The 27285-nt window shown below is 47.0% G+C and overlaps 1 protein-coding gene across 2 annotated transcripts in view; it reads left to right on the top strand.

The window, feature by feature from the left end:
- LOC306791530 (RNA-binding motif, single-stranded-interacting protein 3) overlaps positions 1-27285 on the top strand; it is a 176708-nt gene that overhangs the window by 98040 nt on the left and 51383 nt on the right. For both annotated transcript variants that reach the window (XM_079288305.1, XM_079288304.1), the window contains exons 5-6: positions 13056-13213; positions 17868-17947. In XM_079288305.1, coding sequence (XP_079144431.1) covers positions 13056-13213; positions 17868-17947 — 238 coding nt within the window. The remainder of the gene's footprint in view (positions 1-13055; positions 13214-17867; positions 17948-27285) is intronic.

Raw genomic sequence — 27285 nt, 5'->3', positions numbered from 1 at the left:
TACACACACACATGCACATTTCCTTCCGTCATGTCAGGATGAAAGTCTCATTTGACAGCTGTGGCATCAAACGGCGGGCCCCGTTAGTGATGCAGACGCTCTCAAATTAAGAGCTGATTAGATGCCGTCCGGATAACACGCTGATGAGCCAAGGCGGTTCGTTGAAGGATTTATCGAGAGCAGGCTAGTGTCTCCTACTTTACGTTGGTGTGTTTATTGCGCAGTCTTGTGCAATGGGCCTTAACGCCGCCGCCTAGGGCGCCGTGTTATTTTTTAGTGTCATTTAACTGAAGCCACAGACAACACATGTTCACACGCTGACTCAAGCAGGAAGATCTACACCACTGTAATGATCTGGGCTTTGAGCACGATGAAGTCCTCTTGGATGGCAATGAGCAATGATGGACTCATTATGGAAATGCTGAAAAGCTACAGGGACACATGTGACAGTTCATTATCTGGAGACATAGAGCAGGTGTGGACATCCGAGGGTCTGATTCCTTTTACGTCGCCTTGCAAGTGATTTTCCTCGCCCTCTCGACCCGCGAGGACCCCTGGATGAGGTGACCCTCCTCCATCTCGCAGGGTGTCTCGTCCTTCCCTCTGTCCGTTTCTCCAGAGTCCAGAGTTCACTCACTCTGTCACGCTGTCATGTGGACACTGTCTCTGCTGCCAAGACCCATGACATCTGTCAAGACTCGTCTTATGCTGTTGGCTCAGGGACTTCCCTTCCTGATTACCCAGCAAACATCTCTCATGCTTTTCCTTTTGATTCAATGAGTAGTTCCCGCAAACTAAACTGAACAACACAGACCCTTCTGGTGCAAAAACAAATACAAAGGGTTTCAAGATGTGTAAGAATGTGGCCAATGGTTCTGTGATTGCAGCTCATTTGTCAGTTGTTACTTTTTTAACTACAGATTTATTGTTACCGTCCGAGCTTCCTTCTCCCCTCTCACTCTCTCTGCACTCCTCCCTTCATGGCCTTCCCAACTTCTGGGCAAAAGAGCCGACTCCTCCTTTCTTTCTCTTTTGTTCTGTTTCTCTCTCTTCCTCCCCCCATTGTGTCCCTCCCTCCGTCTCCGGAAAGAGGAAGCCCGTGAGGAGTGCTCTCCAAGTTTTCATGGAATGGGAGTGATGAACTCGGTGGGACACCCAGGGTGGGTCGTTACTTTGCTTCCGCTGTGTCATTAGTGTCCATAACAAACACATTATCTCCCGCTGAACCAGCCCTCTTCCAGGCCATTTAGGGTGAGAATCAGAGTGTAACAAGCAGCCGCCCCCTCTATATAGGTCATCTACTGCTAATGACGCTCTCGCTGAAATACACACCGAGGGGATTGGGTTTGGGTTTGGAAACTGTTCTTTTCTGTTGTTGATGGGTCAACAGAATCACTTAGCAGTGGGAAAACACCACTTGTTCTGTTGTGTAATGGTTGTAGGAATGATTAAGCTTTTATCACCCTTTGGGCTTTTGGTAGTAGCAGCTGTATGGCTAAGAGGCATTTCCCTTCACTGATTCTTAAACATGTAACAACACACGCCCCACAAGGAATTGTTGATAATGTGACTTCAAAGTGAGTACATGTACTTTATATTGACTTCGCCAGGAGATTATGGATTCAGTTGTGTGTGTGCGTGAGCGTGAATGTGCGCCCCTGTGTCCGTCCGGCTATTCTCGTCTATAATCTCCCAAACAGCCGGACCCACCAGCCTAATATTGTGTTGTTCTCTTTATTACTATTGAATCCTCACTTTAGTTTGGACTCTTGTTTCCACTACGCATTAAGAATTGTTCCTCGCTTGATTTCCATGCCTTGGTAAGACAATTGTGTATCGCTCAACGGATGAAAAAAATGTAATTATGATGCAAAATATAAGCAATAATACCAGAAATAAGTATGCAAGACATCCACTTTATTGCTATAACTGAGACAGAGACACAACATTAAGAGCAGTCTACCTCTACCTAATACACGAAGGTCAAACAGATCTCGACAATTTATGAATTCATTTATTTTTGCTACCTATGACGTGTCACATTGAAAATACTTCAGTCATGGCCATATTGTGTCAAGGCCACCACTGCATAATAACGGAAGTATTTACGTCGAAGTCCAGAATGTGAATGCATGCATATTAACGAGGGCCCCAGAGGCAGCTGTCGACAGACGGGAAGCAAAAGGGCTCCCGTGTACAACACATGGATGATGTGTAGCGATGTGGTGGTCTGCCAACACTGTCTGGTTTTCTGTCATGTTTTCAATGACGTGTGCATTTTTTCATTTTCTTTTGTTACCATTTTTGCCAGAATCATAAACACACACATATGGTAGAAGCTCATTTTATTGAGATTTAATTGTGGGTACGTTATGGACTGAGATGCTGTAAATAGTGTAGTGTTATTATATAGTTAGTATTGTCATGTTAACACCTCATTAAACCAGTATTGATGACCCCTCTGTCACCTCAAGACAACATATTGCATTGTTTCCGACAGAAATATATTCAACATGTTATTAAACATTCGGGAAGAAAGTGAAATTAATGAGCATTTAATCTGCTCAGCTCAAAACAATTAAAGCCGCTTGTGTTTGAATGTGTCTGAGAGAACACATTAAAACCATTTATTTTGGAAATAAATATTCAGGAATTGATCGACTTCTATTAAGTCTGGATGTCGTTTCTTTTCCACGATTTATTTAAAAACCAGCGGCATCAATAACCTGTGTTTTTGTGACAGACAGGGAGCTAATTCTCCACATCAGAGTTTTGTAATTGAAAATCATTGCGTCAGTTCCACCACGGAACCTGACTGATGTCACATAAATGTTGATTTGTTCTCAGTGGCTTTCCCCGCTCAACACTTCCATTATTGCTTTTAAAAAAAAAAATTTTTTATTACTTTTGTTGTTGCTGTTTTCCATTGAGAAATAATTCTTCAATATATATTTCAATATTTCCCCGGCTCTCGCCTCCGCGGCGTTGTCATTGCTCTGCGCGGATGTGACAGCGCTACGGCGAGGTATTTCTGCCACGGTTAGACATATGACGCTCACAGCGCTGGAGTAGTTTCACGTGGCAGCCTTAGTGTTCCCCGGTGAGCACTGGCACATTAAGGAATAACAAATGAGCCCATGACCCAGGGTGCTTACTCAGGGTGTGTTTGCGGCGCAGGCAAACAGCGTATGCCATTTGCCGTGCAGTAGATCCATGAGTGCAAATTGCATTGTGCCTCCATTTGGAGAGCAGGTGATGGAGTGTGGAGGGAAACAAAGAGATTGTCACTCTCCTGGCTTGTGATGATGCCGCACCACTTTAGAGGAGGACCCACACATCCTGCCTGTCATCTTAACGCTGAATCTGACTCGTCAAACGCACCGTATGTGTGCGCTTTGTAAACTAGATCGGCGCTGCGAGCCCGCGCCATTGTGCGCGCTCGTGTGTTAGAGAGCGTTTTGAGCGTGTGTGAAAGTGCACGTGACTTCCCCTCCCTGTCTGTAAACTTCCATCCTCTGACCCAGCTGGTTCTGGGTCAAGCAGACATGTGTGCGGGGAGACGGGGGGGGAGGGGGGGCGTACAGACACGGCCTTTCGGAGTCACTTAACCCACAAGCAACGGCTCATTTGACCCTCGCACCGCCGAGTTTACACGCGTGACGCTTTTATGATGCGGTGACCCCCGTCGAGGGCAGCTCAGAGGGTCGTCCGTGGCGACGCTCTGGCAGCGGCGTGCGTTGAATGAGACGGCCGCCCTGAAGTGGAGAGGAGAGCACGTTGGAGACACATTTTAGGAGTTTGTATCAGTGCACGGGTCACTGAGCAGCATTTATGTGAACCGACAGGATGACTTCCCAACCTTTTGTGGTTGCTGTACCAGGAAGGCCCACTCCAGAGATGAGACAACTTCAAGGAATCTATTTCGCTGTGGTTGATTCCTGACATGTCGATCCACACTAGATGTAGTGATCCTGCAGCTGGTGGTGTTTAGTCTTTCCTTTCTTTTTCAGTAGATTTGATTCAATTAGTTTAAACATGCGAAGGATCAGCCTCACATTAATGTGTGATCCTACTTGTGTGTTTATTTTCCACCTAAATGCCCCGTGTAAACGAGTGCGTGTCCTCGGCGATGTGGACGACATGGAAAGAGGACAGTGAGTGTTGTGGTGATTTGAAAAAGAGAAGTTTGAACGGTTTCCTCTGTTAACAGACAAAAGAGGCAGTAGAGAAAAGAGGGTGGGGGGGGGGGGGCTCTTCTACAGAGCGAGAAGTGATCGGTCACTTAAAGGTACAGTGCATCAGCCCACAGAGATCCTCATGATGGTCAACAGTGGAAATTAAACAGCTCGCCGCCATTTCCTTAGAACGCCCCCGTCCTCCCATCCGAAAGCATCACCTGCACCCTTCCGCCTCCACACGATGTCAGCCGGGAGGAATTCAATCTCAGGAATGATATCATGAAAGATGCATAAGACGCAAAAATGCATTTACCCCGGCGACAACACAATGAGCTGTTGTTGCAAACGCCTTAATGGAAAAATATGAAGGTTACGCTGATGAAAATGTATTATGAAACTGGGAAGACATTCGTGAACGTTCCACTTATACTATTGATGCATGGGTTTTGTCTCCTTTCGCTGGAGCACAGGGGTAAGGCGGTCGTGCCCGTCTTCCATGTTAATAATGAATTTTTGATATGAGCTCCACATGAAATTTTAATCTCTGGAATATTAGCTCACCGAGGGAGAGACAAAATCAAATCAGGGGGGGTCGTGATTAAGCGGGCGAAGCGCATATCGACCCATTTAAATTTACATTAACCTGGCATCAAAATGTATGAGCCGTGACACTGATGGCAGACATAATTTAGTGGTGTTAAGTCTGTTTTGCAAAAGCAAAAGATATGATCCCTTCATCACACATTATGTAAAAGAGGGAAAATGACGTTCGGTGTGGTAGATGATGCTCAGGAATATTAAAGGGTGGCTGTTTTTTCTTTCTTTTATGAAGAAATCCTTTGAAAATACCTAAAAGCATAATGAATTCCTCATATTAACAAAGACTAATGTAGCGTATTCCTCTGCTAAACACCGCCATTGCTGTCGGAATATTATTAAAAACACATCAATGAGCCCCACTCGGTGACCTTTTATCTCATTACGATGAGCGCCGGAATTAAGTTGACTGTGGGTCAACCTGGCCTCCACACTGTAAAAACTCACCAGAGCACCAAATGTGTGTCAGTCAGCTGCTGAAATAAATGCACGATTTGCTCTCGAGTAACATTTGCTGAACAAAATCCCAGCAAAAAGTTGTTTTTCACCCTTTTTAAAGATGAAAGACTTGGGGAAGTGTTGAGAATAAGAAAGTGATGACATCAAACTAGACCCATTGCAAAAACGGGCCCGGGTTGTAGAGCTGGGGGCCAATGGCAAGTTGGCCTTGCTCTGACTGCACCCATCTTCGATCTCAACCTATTTTTATCTCAACTACACCACTGTACAGTCTTGTGAATGCATCTTGGAACGATCGTGACACAATCTGTCCACTGACAGACACGTAAACGTCTCCTGTGGTGGTTCCCGCGACAGCAGGTGTCTCCAGATTTGCCACGAAGACTCGCACACAGAGTTGAAAACAGAGCAGCGTCGCTGCGGGGCTGGCAAAGATGCAGAACAACATCAGCACACTTTAACATATTCAGTGTTCGAAGCTGAAGTGGGTACTCAATCTGTATTTTATGGTGGTGAGCCACAGAAAATATCACTTGAGATTTCAAAATTCACATGAAGGGTTTGACCTTGGAATGTGCTCCATGCAGCCCATGCATCCGACCCGGCACCGGTTTTTGTGCCTTACGCCGGATGAATATTTCACCAGCGACGCCAGCAGAGAGCAGGCCCAGCTGAGAGAGTTAGTAAAACAAAGCCCCACCGCTGTGTCAGCAAACTCCGGGGCTCAATAACGTATCACCCACTTTTGTTCCTTACACAGCATCTATCATCTCTGCATAACACAGAGGAGCGAGGAAGCCGTTTTCCATAAGCAGTAATAAGACAAAGATTGACTGCGTGTGTGTGTGTGTGCAGATCACATATATATGTGTGTGTGCATGGCTGCGAGTTTGTGCATGTCGGAGATGCTGTGCTGTGCGGGACCAATGTGCATAATCATGCGAGCGAATGAGTGTATTTCTTAAAACCTACCTAAACACCTCAGTGCCTCTGGGCCGCGAGGACACACTTATGGATCGCACTCATGGGAAGCATTCCGTGGCGGAATAATGTGGTGTATTAAGCTGTGCTCTGCAGCAACGTATGGTCATTTGTACGACTTTTATGTAATCGGCTAACATTGTATTCCAGCCGCTAATCTCGCTGCTGCGCTTGATGTTCCGCTATTTAAAAAAAAAAATCTTTTGTATCTTGTGAAAAAACATGTTTCAAAAAAAACTAAATGCTGATAAGAATATTGATGAATTGTGTGCCCTGTGAATTTGAATTACTTTTTAGAAAATGGTGCTGAGAGGTTAATTAATAGACATGTGGTGCGTGCAGGATCTTGTTGAGCCTCCTAATGTGAACACATGAAATGACTAATCGGGTCGGTAGCTTACACTGAGGATGATGACAGATCAGGACAGACTCTTCTTCGTCTGGTCTAAATCATTTCCTCTCCTGTGTTTATGACTTAAGAATCGGTGAAAAATGGTTTTGCCAGCATAATCTTTCTACGTTCGTTTAAGACATCATTTTTCTCACATTCCTTTCAGGGCTTCCTAAATCCCCCCCGAAAGACAGTAGGGGTTGATTTAACATCAATCAGAAGATCAAGAGGGAAACGCATTCATTTAAAAACCCCAAATATCTTTTCTGGGAGCTGCAATGCTGTCCGTGTATAACTGATCTCATCTTCTCACATCCTCTTGAATATATTTTCTCGTACAGGTTTTGATACTCGTACTTGTGATGACAGAAACACAACTTCCTCTCAAATCACTACAGGTGTATGTGCCAAGGTGATTACAGCAATGCCAGAGAATAAGGCTTAAATCACTCCCTTAAGCACTGACAACTGTCTGCCCGCACAGCATGTCTTCATTGTGAATCTCTAACCCCCGCCAATACCCGTGTATTGCAGCACTATTACAGCAATGTTTAAATGACGTTGATTTGGGCTGTTTGTTCAGACGTAATATGCTAATTGGATTGAAAATGGCCGCCCTGGGTGATAGCTCCGATCCTCCGCCTCACAGCACTCGCTTTCCAACAGAAGGTTTGAATCAGGAATGTGGATTTCGTCAGCACCCCCCCCTCCCTCCTCACATGTTACCAGCTTGCGCTCTCGCCACCTTTCCTTTACTCCGTGTCGTGCTGCTCTGTGACTGAGCAGGTCGGAGACGTTTGTGCATATGTTGGATTGTATCGCGCTTGAGTATAACTCTGGAGTGTTTGTAGCGTTGATCGCGCGTATCTCTGCCAGTAAATGTGTTGTTTTACTATTTTTCAATAGCGCCTACACAGGGGGGGGGGGGGGGCCAAGGAGCAAAAAAACATGACCTATCACATTTGACTAGTTGTGCCCCCCCCCCCCCCCCCCCCCCCGACTAATACAGGATGGATACAACAACAACAAAAAGCTGCTCTTTGTGTGCAGCACCTTAACAAAATGTAATTCCTCCATCAAACTCCCACCGTGAAGCCTCGTGTGCTCTTGTGTCGTGGAGCCTGCTGCAGCTCGGCTCTGTATCTCCTGCGAGCGGCTGCGTCGGTGGACAGAGGCGGGCTGTGATGAGGACACGCTGTAATGTGAAGTCTCGGGCGTCGACGGGGTTTGAAGCCGCGTGTCACGGGAGGGGCTCGCAAACCGACAGAGCGGCAGAGTGTCGAGGGAGCGCTTTGACAACGGCTTCTACAAAGTATAGCGTGATCCTGCCGCCCGCTGCTCAGTGGCAGCAGTGAATGTGGAAGCGCTCGTCAAAGGGCAGTAAGCTGACCGGCTGACGAGCCGGCTGTTGGAATGACGCCTCCTTTGTAGTTGCTACCGTTTTGACACTGAATTCGCCGGCTCCTCGCATATTAAACTTTTGACGTGAGCTGATGCGCTCGTACGCTTTCTCCTTTCATCCAACTCCCCCAACTACCCCTCTTCCTCCTTCCCTCCACTTCCTCCTTCCGCTGAATGCTTTTCCCCCAGACTCAGGCTCCCACAGCAAGATCTGAGTGCAGATCCTCAACCTCCATACAAGAGGCACAGGTCCTCACAGCAGCAGCAGCAACACAGCAACTACTGCATCCTCGCAGTTTTTTGGGTTGGCATTGTCTATACGCTCGTGCGCACACGCCCTTGGCGGGTAGCGTTGAGGAGCAGCCGAGAAGATACAATACAATACAGCTCTAATGACTTGAGCCAGCTAAACGGATGGAGGAGGAGGAGGAGGAGGAGGAGGAGGAGGAGGAGGAGGAGGAGGAGGAGGAGGAGAAAGAAGGCTGGAGGAGAGGGTAATGATGGGGTAGGTAGGGCAAGCGGGTATAAGGTAGTGGGAGGAACAGAAGAGGGAGACGGCGGGAGGTCGCTCAAGAAATAAAGTGTTGACAAAAAGTTTGAGAAAGAGAGGCTATGGAGAGGTCAGCGGTATGAAAAGGGGAGAAAAGAGAGACAGAATGGGGTAAAGGGAATGTGGCATGAGAAAGGAGAGTGAGGTCAGCTCCGATGCAGTGCCCCCGGTCAAGACAACGCATCTCTCCGTCTAACTTTTAACATCAGTTTAACGGATACAGCCCTGAGAGCCCCATAGGCGGAACGTGAGACTTCTATCGGCTGACGTCTCTTTTCCCTCAAGCGGTGTCAACGGCAACTAGGGCTCCCTTTAATGTGTTATATCTGCCTGTCATGTCAGCTGTCTTCCTCGGCAGCTTTCCTACCTTTTCCCTCTTTCACCTTTTGCACTGTGATCTACAACTCCTATTTTCTCTTCTTCCTTTTACATACTTTTTTTTTTTTTGCTGAACCCAGATCACCGCCATCTTTTTCTGATTCTTTTTTTCCCCTCTCTGCTAATACTCCCCCCTCCCCTGTAGCACAGTAATGTTCTCAGAAATTACAGTGAGGTAAACAGAGCAGGGTGTCGAAATAACAGCTACAGGGCTGTCAGCTCTAGCGCGTGGGCCATCCGTCAGCGCGAAATGACACGTCCCCCCCCCCTCCTCTGTCACACACACAGTTGGGTTCCTCCTGTTCTCCTGGTGGCAAGGTGAAGGGATTATGCTGATGAAAGGCGCTGCGCAGCCTGGAGCCTTTCCATTAGCCCTCTGCGCCGCCAGTCAATGGCGAGGGGACGGACGCAAACGCCCTCACACGCACAAAGCGAAAAAAGGAAACGGGCACAGCATTACATTGTATAGATTCGATGGAAGAAACGCACACGCATAATTACCCAGAGATAGAATATGTCGACACGCACACGCACACCTTAATTACCGTTTCGTTCATAGCCTGACAGCAGAGCGTGTGCGAAGGCTGACATTAAAGGAAATGAAATGTCCTCGTGGAATGGGGCGGCCCATCTCACCTCCCGTCAGAATGCTCCCATTCCCCCAGCGTAACCTTGTCATCTGGGTATTTAGGGCTTTGTGGCGCGGAACGTCATCAAAGAGGAAACTTAGCGAGGCGGCCCCGCGACAATCCCCCAGCAAACGGGGCCCTCCGCTATTAGCCCACGCGCTCGAATCACCTCGCCGCGTCCTGTCGCACCGCCTTCGCCACGTGTACCGTCACAAAAGCACGCGCTCGCGCACACACACACACACACACACACACACACACATAAACTCTCGTATCATTGGCTTAACCCAGTGACTAGAGTCAGTCAGTTGGCTCTTTGATCCACACACTCCTGTCTGCATTGGGATACGAAGCGTGTTTGACATAATCCTGAAATACATCGCCTCACATAACCGATGAAACTCAAAGGAAGGCACAGCTGCACGGCTTCAAACACCAAAGGGACTTAGAGAACGACACGTGTACAGTCGTTTTTAATTTTTGTTTACGGGCAGATTTAATTAAGCCTCATTCACTGCCAAATCCTGTGTTATACAAACTCTTGTGAGCTCTTTCTGCAGCACGTAAATGTGCCAAACCTGCAGAGGAGGGAGGAGTGCAGTTAGCCCCAAAGTTGGGTAATTGAGTTCCTGGTTAAAGGAGAAAGAGATGCGGTTTTTCCACATCAGGCATCGGCTTTCTCCCAAAGGCTTTAATCAGATCAAACATGTCCTGTCAGGTAAGACGGCTAATTAATCAGGGGAGGGACCAGTCTTCTCCTCTGACAGATGGAGAGATGGAGGCAGGGCGCTGGTGGAGGCACTTCCTCTCCTCTTCCTTAACCTCTTCCTCCGTCGTCAGCGGAGAGCAAAACAAGGCGGAGCGAGGCGGTGTCGCCTCTGGCGAAGCACTGAGAGTCTGTAAAGATTCTCAAAGACGGTGTTTATATGCAAGCGGCAAGTGAAGTGTCTCCACAACCCCCGACTGAGAAGAAGACAGACTTCAGTGCTGAAGCTGCTGTTTACAGTACTGCATATGCGTGTGAGGAAACATCACTGAAAATTCATGTTTCTGATCTTTTTGAGGCATTTATCTGACGCTGAATCAACTGATATCAAAGTAGTGCTAAACAATTCCATCCGGCTTAAAAACAGTGTTATTTGCATATTGTTCATTTTCTTTGGGCAAAAGTCAGTTAGTTCTTCAGCCTGACCGTACTTACCCTGTAAAGCGCGTTGATGAATCGTGTGCCTACGCAAGCATGAGGCTGTTTAAGTGTTTTATATAGTTGGATAGCGAAGATGCATGTGTTTGGTAAGTAGTGAGCATAAAGCTGGTTAAATGAGACTTGGATTATACTGCATGTGGGCATTTGTCTTTTTCAAAACACCACGGGCTGATGATTGATATACAAATGTGGGTGAAGAACTCCTTTGAAGTTTATTAGACTATTGCCAGATCCATTTTATACTATGGATTATAATTCCATAATTCTAATATATGTATTTCTTGCTAAATTATTGTTATTTATTCAGGATACATCTAGTAGCCTTCCTTATTATTACATAACAGAGCCCAAATAACACAGATTTTGCCCTTCTAAATGGCGAACTTCCTTTTAAAGCCCCCCCCCCCCGCCCCGCTGCTCACATTATTGATGCACATTCTACTTTGCATTCATTGCATTAAATACATCTATTAATTATCTTTAAGTTGAATACTTTCTTTTGACTACCTCTTAATTTATGAACAGATTGTTCAAGATGAATCCTCTGCAAACACCTGTGAAAGGAAGCGGATGTAAATCCATTTCAAATGTTGCAGTATTCACTCGTCACATTACGCCAGCCACCAACCACAGCGTGGGGGCCTTTTTGTAGTGTTGCTTTTTGCCATTGTTAGCTGTAACCAGCTGGTCCTGGCTGCTGTCGGATGAAAGGTTTGGAGATGTGATGAACGAGAGCTGGTGACGGATCACTATCAGACATCGTAAAGATACACCATCAGAGATAAGGATGGCATCATGTAGTTTCATGTTTAATTTGGCTGACTTGCAGCATAGATGGATGGATAGATGGTTCGCTGGCACAGTGACTGATTGACTGGGGCTGCTGTTTCCAGCTGTTCCTACTGTAGCTAGCTCACAGGCTCCTCTGATACCACGGGCTCAATCCACCGCCAGCTGTGCGGCTTCACCTAGCTAGCAGCAGCCCCTGGGCACAACAAGGAAAACGCTTTTGCTGCACAATCCACACTACACAGCTTTTCACTCCCTAGTCCTCGTTCGACATAAATGTACAAAGAGTTGAATTTCCCAACACGTTCTCACTCCTAAAGTCAAATACCAATGCTTGGTCAGAGCGGCTGGTGACTCACCGAGGCACCCTTTAACGGCTGTATGATAACTCCAATGAGTCGGCATTAGACGGTCAGAGCAACTGACGTAGTATAAAGAGCGAGACGTCCGCGTAGAAAGGAGGTTAGGGTCGATGGATGGGTCAGACAGACACAGGCTTTCTCCCAGAAGGCCGCTGCTTGTGTCCCGTGTGAAACCAAGTCAACATTGACGCCACATACATGACTCACGCAACAAACGCAGTTATTTTAACACAAACAGCGATCTTTTCCTAAACCTAATCAAGTGGTTTTGTTGCTTAAACCAAGTTTTTTTGGGAAACTGTCACGCTGTCCACTGACACATCCAACACAGCTGCTGGAGGGGTACCTTGAGGGTCATCATTTTTTGCGTAAGGGCCGGTGACCAAGAAAAAAACAACAAAAGTGCGCGGCGGTGTCTTTATCTGAGGGGACCCTGCCCTCTGCCTGTCATTTTTCATGTTGCTGTGTTCAGGGCGTTTCTGGGTGTTTCTTTGCCTTTCGCTCTGCCTCTGCTTCCAGCTGTCACTCATCGGCCTCTTCTCCCCCGGGGGTCCTGTCCTGTCCTGGCTGCCACAGTAATCGGTGTCGTCTGAGTCGAAAGCTAGAGGATAAATTCTCCCATTAGCTAAACTGAAGATCGCTAAACTCTCTATCGTGTCATTGAGCCGCGGAGGAGGAGCAACTTCGACTGTTGTGTTTGCAAATCCTACTTATTTACTGACTTGAGAAGACGCCATTCAAACTTCAACTACAACTACATGTAAATATGTACAGCAAGATCTTGCTATAGACTGTCATAATACTTTCCACTCACACAAATCCATAATGTAGCCGACACACTATCCATCTCACACATACAGCCAGAGGCACAGTGAACCATGGGTGTATTCATATGGCATGTGAGCAGTTCAATGTGTGAGCGTCAACAATGCCAAAGTTCAGACAGAGTTTGGCTGCACTGTTGGCGGGATTGAGACGTGTTACGTGATGGCCCACGACACAGAGCTCATGCATATTTCATGATTCCTACACTTGTTGGTGATACATTATTTCTCATCTTTTCCTCTCCTTCCCCCCACCCCCTATTCTCCTCTATCCGTCCTCCCCTACTATTCTCACTCCTGGCCCTCCAGCAACAGGAGCAGGACCCCACCAACCTGTACATCTCCAACCTGCCGGTGTCCATGGATGAGCAGGAGCTGGAGAACATGCTGAAGCCCCTGGGTCACGTCATCTCCACGAGGATACTGAGGGATGCCAACGGGGTCAGCAGAGGAGTCGGCTTCGCCAGGTACACAAGTGATGCTCTGGAAGCAATATTTGATTTTTAAGTAAAGGACGTATTCCATACTTACCGGACATGTTTGTTGCGGTTTTGTTTTCCCGCCCTTCTGGTACGCGATGGAGGCTGCAGCAGTAACGATGAATAAGTTGCAAATGGATTAGATCCATGTGCAAACACTCACAAATGCACAGACTGAAGTGCACACAAATGGACCCAAATACGTAAACATGCACTGGCATGAAGGCACACACCTGTACTTACTATGTGCATATCCAGGCGGTTCTTCCAATTACCACTTTATACCCCAATAGTTTCATCTAGAACCCTTCCAGGGGTTCTGCAGAGATCCATTTAACGTTGCAAGCGTTTCATCTAGAACCCACCAGGGGAGGATCTTTTCACGTCCATGCTTTCAACAAACCTTGACGAACAATTTCTTCCAAGAAGGGGTTTTCAGAAGCAAATAGTTCTGCGTAGAACCTCAGCCTTTAGGAAGAACCAATTTGGAACCCTTATGTTCAGGCCCAAACATCCATTAGTGTACCAATGGGTGCTTGGGCCTGTACATTCTCACATACCTGCAATTAACCCCTTGTCCAGAGTAGCCAGGGCTGCTATATTTCCAGCACCAATCCAAACACTGTACGGTTTATTACTTTTTCTACTTAGAAAAGTTTCCACTTCAGCTTGTTAATCCCCCAAAGTCATCAATCGCTCTGTCCTTGTGCTCGGCGGCAGCCACCAGGCTCTCATTCCTCTCCACACATTCCTGCCTTGTTTACCCAGAGGAGGCCACAGAGCCGCCATCTTGCAGGGATTTCTCTAAATCACTTGCTCTGGCTGAACTCCTCTCCTATTCCCTGCTCTAGTACCGATGTTTACAGCAGGGCAGACGAGCACAGACGCACACAAACAGGCATTTATGCACAAATATGAGCATATGCACGGACTGGCCTCAACGCGTGTGCGTGCACGTGTGCATGTTACACCAACACGCGCAGACTCTCGCACGTACGCACACACACAGGCAGGCAGGCAGCCTCCTGCAGACCAACAAGCAGAGCACAGCAGCAACCTGCCACAGGCCACCTGTTCAAGCAGCCCTCAGTGGGGGAACCGAGACATGATGGAAAAGGGAGGCGAGAGAGAGGGACAGGAGTGTGAAACAATGGCCAGGTAAAGAAGAACTAATCATAGAGGTTATTATAAAGAGAAAGATAAGGTGATGAGAAGGAGAAGGCGGTATGAGACGGTGAAAGATTGAGGAATAGAAAGTGAACCGAGCGAGTGTGGGCGTCTGGAGGAAAATGTGAGAAGTGTTCGAGTGGCATTTGGTTAGATATGGAGTTTAAAAAAATCAAATAAAGGAGAGAGAGGTACAGAAGATTTTATTGTGTAAGTACAGATCAAGAAAAGAAGCCAGAAAGAGATTCTCACACAAAAGAAATCAATGTACTTTCATGAATTGTGGAGCTGCCGTTAGCTGTGTCAACAGACAGACAGCGAGACAGACAGACAGCTGCTGAGGGTTGGGCCATGAGGGGCATTAGAGAGAGTAAACTGAGCTAAGTGTTTGTGGGCCGATCCATTACTGTTATCAGAGCCCATTACTCCAGCCCCGGCGCTAATCATTGCAGACAGCAGCACCTGATGCCATTAAACCGGCAGCACACAGAGAGAAGCCGGCCTGCCCCACCGCCTACCTGACTGAACGACTACCCCGGAGGTTGGTGGACAGTCGGGCTGACCCGTTTGTTTCCCGGCGACTGCCTTAACAGCCCGTCTGCCTTATTTACGCCTCGTCCACCCACCTGTTTTCTGTCTACCTATACCTACTTGAAAGAGTGAAGGAGAGACGGCGTTGAGGAGGAGGCAAGCACTGAATAGCCAGAGGGCGCGTGAGGAGGACGATGAAGAGCGCCGGAGAATAGCGAGGGAGGGCTAAGCATCAACGCGTCCAGTCAAGAGAATCACTTGAAACTCCGGAGGACGGGTGATGGGTTCAACCTGATTGTCAGACACTTTCTAAAGATGGACAGCAAAAAAAAAAACACCACAGCAAATCTCTTTTTTTTCGATTATGCAGTACACCGCCACATCGGTCATTATTACAAGTGGAGTGTGCGGCTGTGTATGGGGCTGTTAGGCTTCAGTGAGAGAGAACAAAAGTGATAAAGAGGTTGGCTTTGCTCCATGCCGCTCCTCTCTGTGTCACTGGGCTGCCTCCTGAAGTGAAAGCTTTATGGAAGGCTTATTGGCATGTTTGTGTAACTGTGTTGTGTGCGCGTCAACGCGGATTAGGAGCTTTATTGGCATGATTCTGTCATCAAACAATATGTCAATGGCATAAACAGAATACAATATACACACACACAGCAAGTTGTGATGTACTGTACAATACATGGAATATAACAATCAAACACTGATAAAGAACACAAAAAGCATTTGACTTGAGGTCAAGTATCATAATACTTCATAGGTGCTGCTCACTCACTGACATTTTTTGCAAGGATTATCACGTATGATAATTCCCATAGTTATAATACATTATAATCTTTTTACAATTCATTATAATGTAATTGTAAGTTACTCTAAGGGGTCATTGTTCGCTTAATGTAAAGGGAAAAACATTAGAGTGGCTTACTCACTCAATACTTTATTCTAACGGATTATAATGCATTATAGATATGTATCTAATGCATTATATACGGTGTCATAGAAGGTTTTCCGAGCTTCATCTCTTTTTTTCTTTTATTAACAATATTTTGGGCCGTCTGTGAGGAAATGGTCTCCACCTCCTTTGTGTGAGCAGAATATTTTTTTATATAAAGTAGAGCTGAATATGAATCCTTTGGCGCTGGCATAAATGTGTCCTTACCACGAAGTGTACTGTCAGCCACTGACGGCTGCAGAGGAAGGTGGCCTCGTGTTTGTACACTTTTTACTTTCTTTCCTTTGATCAAAGTATTATTGAGTTAAATTATCCAATTACAAGTTGTATTAAGGCACAGTCCATTCACGGCTGCTTGATTTTTAAACATGTCATTTGAGAGGTCTAATTTATTTTATGAAATGAAAATCGACTTAATGAATCAGATCATACCCAGCCTTTATATACGTACTCTTTTCAATCAGATGAATGGCAGTGTTTTCACTGATCTCATCTCTAGATGCTGAGTGCTCGTGATGTGTTGAAGGCCAGTTGTGATTAGCTGAGTCACACTGGTTGCTTACTGTATTTTCAGTCTTCCCAAACACAAGGGGGGGCAGAGGGAAAAGAAAAGACAGATAGGGAGAGGGGGATGGGGGGTCAGAGAGAGATGGATGATGCCAGGAAGTGTGAAAGATGACATATTCTAAAAAGAGAAGTGGGGAGAGGAAAAGAGAGAAAGATCTTGATGTGGATCACAGAGAAGCAAACGGACGGGAAGAAAAGGAGGGCACCCAAAGTGAGAGAGATGGAGCGGGAAAGAGAGAGAGGGAGGGAGGGAGGGAGGGGGTAACGGTGAAAGATGGAGGAAAACACCAAGGGTGAAAGACGAGGAGGAATGAGAGAGACGTCAAAAAGAAGGGGTGCAGGCGGGTCGGGAGTAAGATGGATGTGACGGAGAGAGAGATAGAGAAGCAATGGTAAAAAAGAAGGATGAAGGTGGAGATCGAAGAAGCATGAGAGAGACAGAGGACAGAGAAGTGAGAGGCTGACAGGGAGATATGAGAATTATTGGAGGTGAGAGCGAATAAAGAATGAAAATGTGGAAAGTAATGAATTCTGCACATTCCAAGAGCCTATTACCATAAGCAGAGGCATGGCAATCACTCAAGCCTGCATTTAAAAGCCCATTTTAATACGAGTCCTTTGTGAGTAATCTGCACGGTAACATATGTACACTGGCTGCAAATTCGTGCACAAGGCTGTGTTTTTAATGCTGCTGTAATAAAACGTGACACAGACGTTCGTGTTCCACAGAGGATGAGCTCCCCTGACTCTTCCTCCAGCGCCAATATGAGGTTCAGCTTCCTGCTCAGCTTCCTGCTCTCTCTCTCTCTTCCCTTATTTCCCTTCTTCATACCTTTTTCTACCTCCCTGCGTTTCCTGTCGCCTGTCCCTTTCTCTACATTCATTATGAACTTCTGACTCATGACGTTCCCCAGCACTGACTCTGGGTAGTGTCGCTAATTTGTTTTAGAATAAACAGAGTGACGCTACCCAGCCAGCAGGACACAGTCTAGCGGGGGACTCCTTGTTGTTGTAAATGTGTCATCGGTGGTTAAATAAGTTAAACAGTATTTAACTTCGTGCTTCCGGTGCAAAAATGGAATCCAGCAAAGTTGAGTTGATTACGACTGCAGCACTGCTCTCAGTGGACTGAGACTCGCCTTGATATATTTCGTTTTTTACAAACGGTATCGTGGTGTCGATGAGAGGTAAGGTGTTCTTATCCGTTTGTGACCGTTAAAGAGTGTGTGGTGCCACAAAGAAACCTCCATTTGCACCCAAACTAAATGAATTATATTCACCACATGCACTCCCTTTGTGTCATTTTAGTTTCGTGTCAGGGTTAAGCACTTTTATTTCTAAGGAAGGACAGTCAGCCTTTGCTGCAGATGGATAGCCAGTGTTTTTAAATGAAACCCCATGTATCACTTTTTTGTGTTGCAGGATGGAGTCCACAGAGAAATGTGAAGTAGTGATACAGCATTTCAACGGCAAATACCTGAAAACCCCGCCAGGCATTCCAGGTGAGTCTCCCGTCCTCTTTCACTTTACATTGGTCTTGCATCACCCATTTCCCTTTTTTCTTGGAAAATCATCACCCTTTTTCGCTGTAAGAAACCGCCTTTCTAATTCAATTATGGTAATTTCTCACTTTGGATCTGCCGGACAGCTTGATAGATTGTGTACACCGTTGTTTCTGACACCTGAAGCTAGCTGTCGTGGCTATGTGGCTGAATAGCTGACGGTTCTGTAGGTATCCTCTCTCTCTCCCTCTCTCCCTGTCACCATCTCTTTCCCTCCCTGGTGCCGCTGCTGCAGGCTGAAACTTCTCGGGCAGGAGAAAACCCTCTTAATATTCACACTCACGCCTCTGTGCTGTTCTTCGCAATCTACTTAAGAGCTTGCACTCTCCCCTCGTTCCTCTCCCGCTCCTGCTCTCTCCGTTGCCGTGTCCTCTCTCCTTCTTATCGTTCTTCTCTGCAGTCACCCTCGACAGTGGAACAAGCTGGCCAAGGAGAAAACAGGCAGGGAAAAGAGGGCGAAAGAAAGAACATCACAAAATCTAGACACGGGTGCGCCACACTCTGTGTTAGCACGGAGATGTGTCTTTTAGTCGGGGTCCAAAGTGCCGTCACTGTCCCAAAAAGTTTCCAACAAAAGGAGACATGGGAAACGCTGGAAACAGAGCAAGTCTCTGAGGGACTAGGGGTGACAAGAGGTGTCAGCAAAAGGCAAAGCAAGGTGGAAGGAGAGATATGAAAGAAAGAAAGGCCAGGATGAAGAAAAAAAACATGCCGCCCAAGCACTTTTGGGCCCAGGTGCTGCGCCGCCTCCCACGCATCCCGGCAGGACGTGGGGGCCGGACAGGGCAAAGACGATGAGATCTCCTTCACCCCCGCGGAAATTTTATGAACAATACTCACACCTCCAACCAGCGGGACTGAAAACAGACCCATAAATCACTCCTCCACTATTCAGTGATATCTCAGAAAGAGACTGGATTTAGGATCTCCAGATATGCTCAGCAACTGCACAGCCAGCAGCCATTAAAGGCAAGGTGAGTGGTTATGTTGAAGTTGAGCCGTAATAGGAAACCTTTAAAGCTGTAATATCAGGCTGACCTTCCCCTTTAAGAGTCTATCTCCCGGCCGCTCAGGCTTTATTATTGTTAATGGATTGTTCAGGCTTGTGCCAAGCATGAAGATTTACCGTCCCGATCGAGGAAATCCGTCTGTGGAATTAAGAATAGTTAAGTTCACAAGGTCTGCTCTGGTCTGGTGCTGCTCTGGTCCCTCCTAAAGGGTCCATGAAATCTCTGCTATTCCTCCATGGATACCTGACTGTGTGTACACAGTGTGTACTGTGTGACTCCAATGTTGGTGTTACTGATAGAAATGATGTCCAAAACCGATAAAATATCACCCAAATTATATGAATAATAGTTATTGCTTCAGGGCACATGCACACCAGTCTTGCTTTTCCTGTTTTGGCGACCGGGGAAGTAGTAGTTTATTCAAGGCGACGGTTGAGTTGTGCATGAAGACGTATGAGGAGCCAACTGTATGACCAATAGTGGAACCACATTTCAACCACATGACTTTTGTGCACAATGTTTGGACCCATTGAGTTTTTTTGCTTGTGGAATACTTCAACAATGCGTCATCCTTGCATCTTTTCGATTCTGGAACCGAACCCTAAGTCACATGTATCGGTACGCTTCAGATTCAGATATTCTCTTCATGAATACTGAAGGAGAAAGGACCATTCTGTCATTCCTCTGATACTTTCCCCAAAGTTTTTAACATAGAAGAGGGTGGGAAGTGTCTCCTTCTGACACTGTCCATGTTGCGTTGATGTCGGCGAAATGGAGATCTCTGGACATTCCTCCGTGATCAAACTCAGATGTTCCTCTGCGGAGGAGCCCGCGACTGGTTCTGTTTCTCACACAGGCATCGAGTAGTCCTTTATAAATATGTATTTGTGTGAGTGAATACAAGTGTGCACGTCATGTGGTCTCACGACTACATTTTTGTCTGTTTTCTGATTCATGCGTGCACATTTCAATTTATGCATTTTAAAGCTGGAACACACACGCGCTGTGTGTGTGTGTGCGCGTGTCATGTTGGTGGTATTTCCCCAGAGCCCCTTGCTTTGCAGGGCAGCTTCTTTATCCATCCTGCTTTGACAGTTCAGCGGCACCCCCCCCCCCCCCCCGCCCCGCCCCGCCCCGCCCCTCGGGGGACCCTCGCCACACACAGCAGCAGGAGCGTGCATGTGTATACTTGTGTGACAGCCATGACTACTACACTCTGTGAGCATTGACACATGCACACACACACACACACACAAACCACATAAGCCCAGAAATTGTCATGCACCACTAACTTTGACCTGAATGGAATGTCAACATCCATATAATGCTAATGAGATCCCCTTTTTTCCCTCCGTTTAGCTTTTGAAACATCGTCCACAAAGTTACTGTGGTAGCACAAATACACACACACACAAACACACACTGCAACATTCTTACCATGCATGCATGCACACATGCACACACCCTTCTTGATGCACCGTGCTTGCTCACCAATCCTCTCAAGCCCGTATCTGCCAAGCCTCTGCATTTCCAGCTTAGCTACTCAATCACACTGTGTCAAGACGTGTGTGTGTGTGTGTGTGTGTGAGAGAGAGAGAGAGATGGGGGTTGGTCTTGTTATAGCTGCCCTCTTGGAATGGAAACAGAGTCACCACACTGGCAGGAAGTCAACATTGAGTCGCAGATGAACTGTAGTAGTGAGACACGGCACAGGAAGGAGATACGTACAGAACGCAGGATTGCAGAGATGCTAGCAGATGGCAGCTAATGGCGCCACGGACAGCGCCCATACACTTCTTGTTTAAATTTGAATGTAACAGCATCCAACTTCCTTGTGATTACATGAGGCGTTGAGTTGATTTACAGTGTGGGGGGATGATAGCAGATGGTGGCTGATGATACTTTAACAGCTTAACCTATTATTACTGTTAAGTTTGAATGAAACCATGTCTAATTTCATGGCGGTTACATGTGTTGTTTGGACACAATATATGTTTCAATGCACTTTTGATTTGTGTTACACTCAGAAGTGCTGTATCAACACAATAAGGAATTAGTGCATTCAACATTATGGACAGTCATATTCTTAACAAGCAATAACACACACCATTTTTAAAAAGAAAGAAAGAAAGAAGGCAGTGCTTGCCAGGCACTTTAATTGAATACTTGTATTCCAGCGAGTTCTACAGAAACAAGTGCATCTAATCAGCTACCCAGGCCAGGTTTTTCGACGAATGCCTGGTTGATATGAGAGGTGCGTAGTCACAGAGGCCTGCCCCAGCCTCTCTGCTCTGCCCACGTCTGGTTGTGATTTGGAGAGAGGGACATGATCGATAGCCCTGATGGAGCACTACAGCTGTTTAGCTATTCTGTGCAATGCGGCAGCCGCTCTCTCCTCGGCGCTGTGGCCGGCCGTGAGCCCGCATACGCCCGCACGCAGACACAAAGTCATCCACGTACTCCCTGTGGAGAAAGTGCACACAGGCGGGTGTATTTTCACCTGTGGACATAGACTGCATATACTGCATGCATCAATTAACACGCTCATAACCACAGTACACGTGTCTAAAAGTACATAAGTACACACATACTGCAGACACAATAAACTCTTTTCTGAGAAAGGATCCACTTTGCCGTTGGAGGTGAGAATGTAAGAGTTATCCTTGTTTTTCAGTGCATGTGGATTTACTCAATACAGAATAAATAGAATTTATGAAATGTGACTACAGCAATAAACCATACTGAAGTGAGCCCAACAGGGACGCATTATGATTTACACTGCAACCCTGAGCACTGGGAAAGTCAAAGGAAGCGCAGATAAAAAGTGATTTCATCCGCTGGCTCCACTGAGCCTCGCTGATTAAAGCCCTTCGTCCCACAATGCATTAAACAGCTTAGAGATGACACCCTATGGCAAATGTAATTTGAACCAGAGATACATTAGCCATTGTTTGCTTTTGGCAGGTGAGTAATCTCATGTGCGTCCCGTATTGTGAGTGAGCCGTGGCAGAGAGGAAATTGATAACACCTGATGCATGTTCTGAGCTGCTCGGGCCGATTGCCGCTCTTCGCGCTGTTCGACTTCATGTCGTTGTCAGCGACCAAACAACAGCTGAATAAACGAGAAGGTGTGTCTTCAGAAGGGCTGGACACAGGTAGCGGTGAGCGTTGCCAAATGACAGCACCAGACTTGAATCACTCCAGCATGAATGTCTGACTGTGCAAATGGAGATTGGGTCCAGACTGAATGTGCAGTAACACTGCAGCTTCTTCCTTTTCCCTTCCGTTGTGCTGCCATATTGGCAGCAGACCTGTGAGTGGCCTCCAATATGGTCCAATAGATGCTGGATAAATAATGGAAACCACATCAGGAAGCAGCCACAGTGGCCCTGGGACATGGAACCAAACGGAAACATGCAATATCTACAAGCCTTCCTGCTTCTCTGTTTTTTTTTTACAATACTCTGGCATTTCTCCCTCGAACTTTATCTGTTTTCACAATTTATTTTCAAACCACAGTGTCTGTCTCTTCTCACTCACACGCTGTCTTTCAGCGTGGACTCTATTCTAATGTTCACATAGAACGTTTTTTTAAGGCCCACAGTCAAAGCCATATGCTTCATGAAGTCCTTATGAATGTGATTTCTAAATGTACTTCCCCTATCTGTGAGCGATCCGGAGGACGCCCGGGCTTTGTAGAACTGTCAGGCTTATGCCAAGCACAGTTCACATGGGTTACTTTTTAGCAAGCACCCCCCACCCCCAGCCCTCCCCTTTTAAACAAAACAGCACAGACCAGAAGATAGTGCTGGCCCGCCGACACATCCCGTCATTATTTACCGAACACAAGGGCCCGTGCCACCGAGGGCGGGGGTGCTGTTGCAGAAAACGATTCCCACCCCTGTTGGCGTCCTCACTAAGGCAACGGCGCCGAGACAGCAGACAGCCCACGGTATTAAAACGTCCCTCGCTGAATTAAGGCGAGTCCCAATTCACTTGGTAAGTCACAAAAAGCCCTTCTGAAACTGTCAGTCATACTCGAGTAATCCATGTTAATTTCTGCAATCCCTCCCACATTCCCCTAGCTAATAACTGGCCTGTCAGCAGGCCCATTTCTCTCCCCTATGGCGTGTAGATTTAGCCAAGTAGGTTGGTGGCTTGGCTGTCAGCTCGTCTGACATGGCTGCCTCCGCCAGCATGCCAAGGCACATTGTTCCCATGATGCATCCGTGTGCCATGCGTGGGTGCTGATCTGTGAATTGTTTACATGTACTGTTTGCCGTCCTCTTTTTTTTTTGACAGAAACAAAAGGTCAGATCCGTTATGTATTGATGATTCACTTACCGCCGCTGTCACCCGGTGTGAACCATTCATATTTCTGTCTCTGTCTGTGATACACAATGACAATCGGACAGCTTTTCGATATGCAGTGCTACGGATAATAATTAGCCACCCGTCCTCCCTCTGAAATGCGCTCCTCAGGATATTGCATCGTAATGAAATCTGTCGTCTTGGCGTGAACCTACCCCCCCCCCCCCCCCCCCCCACACACACACACACACACACACACACTCTACCCCTGACTTCACCCACCTCCCATTACAGGCCGCACACACAGGAAGTTATTATTGCCATCCCCAGTAAATCAGACAGCTTCCTGAAAAAGGATCAATTTCCCCCGATGCACTTTCTCATTATAACCTTATCTCGCCCACAGACAATAATCTGAATTTGTCACGCTTTGTTTGTGTTGCCGCTGAACTGTATCAATCATGAGCGGAGCCGGCGGTTAGCGCAGCGAGGAGGAGACGGGGAGAGGAGCCACGGTGTGAGTGGATCCGCCACCGAAATATAAAGCGCTCACCTTCCACAGAAAATAATATCAGCCCTTTGATTGGCTTCAACGTTTGTTTAGGCAGAGGAGAGGAGCCCCGGCTCCTGGAGGGGTTTCGGCAGGAACAATTGACTTTGCTCTCCACTCAACCACATCTAATGTGGAGCGAGACCGAATGTAGGCGAGACACCACGAGGAGAAGACGCATAACGAGGGAGGGTAATAGAGAGACATATAGCGGGAGGGCGATGGGAAGAAACAGATTAGGAGCTGAGGAAATGTGACAGGAATAAGAGGGGGAGATAAAAGAGAACAGATGGAAAAGGGCAGAGGGGGGGGGAAGAAACTGATGGGTGGCGCAGGGAAGCAGAGGAGTGAAAGTTGGAACAGCCAGTGCTTTTGGAAGGTTAAATTTGAGTAAAGTTTCGGCTGCTGCATCTGCAGAGATGAAAGGATGACATTGGGCCGCGTGCGACCGCTTCCTGAGCTTGACCCCCGTGACCCCCGGTCCAGCTGTCCACCGCGTTGATCCCTCTTTCTATCTTTCTGCCTCCTCACCCTGCTCCCATCTCTCCTGGCACTTTTTGTTGTCCTTGCTTTAACGCTCTCTCTCTCTCTCTCTCTCAGCCGTCCCTCCCTCGCTTATCTTTCCCTGCCGCCGCTGTCTTTCATCGCTCACTCTCCCCTCCCTTCCTCTCCGCTCGCCATCCTGCGTGTCGGCATCGCGCATATTCCTGTTCTGCCCCTCCCTGATGCTCATCTATGTAACTGGATTCAGCTGAGTGCACACAATATTAGTGGCAGCAAAATGAGCACCTGAGGCCGCTTTTATTCATGGAGAACATTCTTCCTCTCCTCTCTTTTGTTTGATACGCGTTCAGCCGTGTCATTGATGTGTTCTTATTTCTTCTGTGCTGTGGATTCACTCGCAGCGTGACAGCAGACAGCAGACAGTTACAACAGAGTGTTTTTATTTTCCCGTGGAAGTGGAGCACGGTTGGCTTAGAAATCCTATTGGGCCTTGTTCCAAAAATGCTCATGAATGTAATGTGTGCAGACATTTGTAATACACCCAGTAATTAAAAATGCACTCTCAAGTGTTGCCTCAGTGCTGGTTTTAGCAGTGTTAGCTACATGGCTTTTTGGCTACAATTTGTCAGCAACTATTTGTTGGATCACAGTTACAGTTTATACAAATATTCACTATCCCCACCCATTGACTTTTTCTATCGGTTTGGCCATTGAATGGAAGGTCACGATTCTTTTTTTTACAAACATTTATGATCCAAACATTTCCATCAGGTCACCTGGTGCTGATTAGCAAATGTTAGCATGTTGATCGATGAGTTTGACGGCTAATCACACATTCATCTGCCGTATTCCGGTGCTGCAGTCAAGACCCCCTAAAACAGAGACCGAGTCACGATCAAGACCCGAGTGTGTCGAGACGAGATCAAGACCAGACCAGTGCGAGTCGCACACTGTGTGATGTGTTCAGACATAAATCAGACAATGCACAGGCAATGTAGGGATGTCAATTGTGGTCTTGAAATAAAATCCACAGTCCTCAGACCGTGACAAGATCAAATGAAAATCCCAGACTTCTTCAAAAAAAGTGGGCTGGACCAAGACCAATGTGGAGCACCACAACACTGCTGTTTTATTGAGCAAAGTCACAGATTGTTTTATTTCTGCTAACGTCTGAAACACAGCTGTGGACCAATTGTTGGTTGAATGTCTTGCACAGCAGTTGTTTCGGACTTTGGGAGCGTTTCTCATACCTTTCTTTCCAGTGAATTATATTCTGACGAGCTCAGTTAGCTCGCCATAAGCAAAAAAAAACCTCTTGTTTTTCTTTTTATACTTCTCCCCAGAGCTAACCGGGCTCTCCGCCACTCCAAGGAATGAAGTCCTGAGATGCACACATTATCTTCACTCCCTAGATTCCGGGTTTTTAACCATCAGTCATCTTAATCTAATGCAGGACCTGAGGCGATGCATTTCTGCAATATTCAGCCTCTCAGCAGATAGAGTAGGTCACTGAGCTCATAGCCTTTTGGCCGGCCGGCCAGTCCTGCAGAATGAAGATTAAGTTTGCTGAGGAGGATAATCATGCTCCAGGGTCTCTGTGGTATGCAAGCAATCCAGAAGGCTTGCTCTCTGCGGCTCACTCCTCTCTATCTCCTGCACCTTTCATCAGTTTCAGTATTGCAACAAAAAAAAGAGAGACGAAAGATCATTCACCGCTTTGTATTTTCCACTGTAGCACGTTTTAAGGTATACATTTTGAAAGTGAGGAGAAATAGTGAGGTTCTGCCGGGTCATCTGACGGACCGGAATTGACCTCAAGACTAATTGTATCCTCTGCGTGCTTGCGTCAGGGAAGCAGGCATCAGTTACACCCGACCACGTCACTGTCAGCGTCCCCGGGACACAGAGGGCAGTGAGATAAATCTAGCTGCCACCCCCCCCCCCCCCCCCCCCGAAACACAGCACGGGCCTCCATTAGAACAGGACGCGGGCTGTGTGGGAACAAGCAGAGGTCACCGTGGTCAGCAGAGTTATTTCTGGAGCGCCCACCGGACCTCCAGGAGTCGACGCCCATTCATTCATCCGACCGCCTGCCAGCGGGGTAGGGGACACACACAGAGACGCACAACAACAGAAAATGTGCACACGCCTACGTGCTCTGCCAATGGACGATCAGTCGGTGGGGGACACGTTCCAGTTGATGAATCTCACCGCGACGGTGTCATGGTTGCCAATTTTTTCCTTTTTTTTGTCACCTAGAGCTATTTATGTTTTTGTATATATGAGCGTGTTTGTATGAGAGCTGCCTGCTGGTGTTTGAGCTGAAGGACGATGGAAACACACCTCGTTTTCGGGGTGACCTCATGTCTCAGACACACTGTCTCTCCGTCTGTCTCCGTTCCCTCGGCTGGCAGCACAGCTCACCGTGGTTATTGGATCACGCCTGTGAGTTTTTTTTTTGTTTTCTTCTGCTGCTTTTGCTCAGCTTATGTAGATGATTTACAGTAGCTCGCAGACACGGATGCACACTTTCTGCAGTCGCACGAAAACACAGACGACGCAGAAAAAGGAAAGCACTCCGACACGCCAACAGAATGATTTCTTCGTCTCTGTTTAGTCTTAGTCCTACCTTTTGTTCTTTGAGCCTCTCTCACTCCTTCCCGCCATACACACGTGCACACACACACACACATCAATAGTCCATTAGGAGTGTGTTGCTTTCATTACCTCCAGCTTGGCCCTGAGACAGCCTTCAGAGTGGAGTACAGCAGAGCAGAGCTGGCCAGGATTGCAGTATATATAGCGAGAAGTCTGGTAATTGCCAGCTCTCTGTTCGCTCCATCCTGCCTGCGCGTCAGGTGGAAAGTATGAATCGGTGGTATCTGGGGACCACCCCCGGTGCG

This window comes from Melanostigma gelatinosum (assembly GCF_949748355.1).
Source record: "Melanostigma gelatinosum genome assembly, chromosome: 17".
In the NCBI taxonomy this organism is placed as follows: domain Eukaryota; kingdom Metazoa; phylum Chordata; class Actinopteri; order Perciformes; family Zoarcidae; genus Melanostigma; species Melanostigma gelatinosum.
Note: the sequence above shows the minus strand (reverse complement) of the source record. Positions and strands in the feature narration are given on the sequence as shown.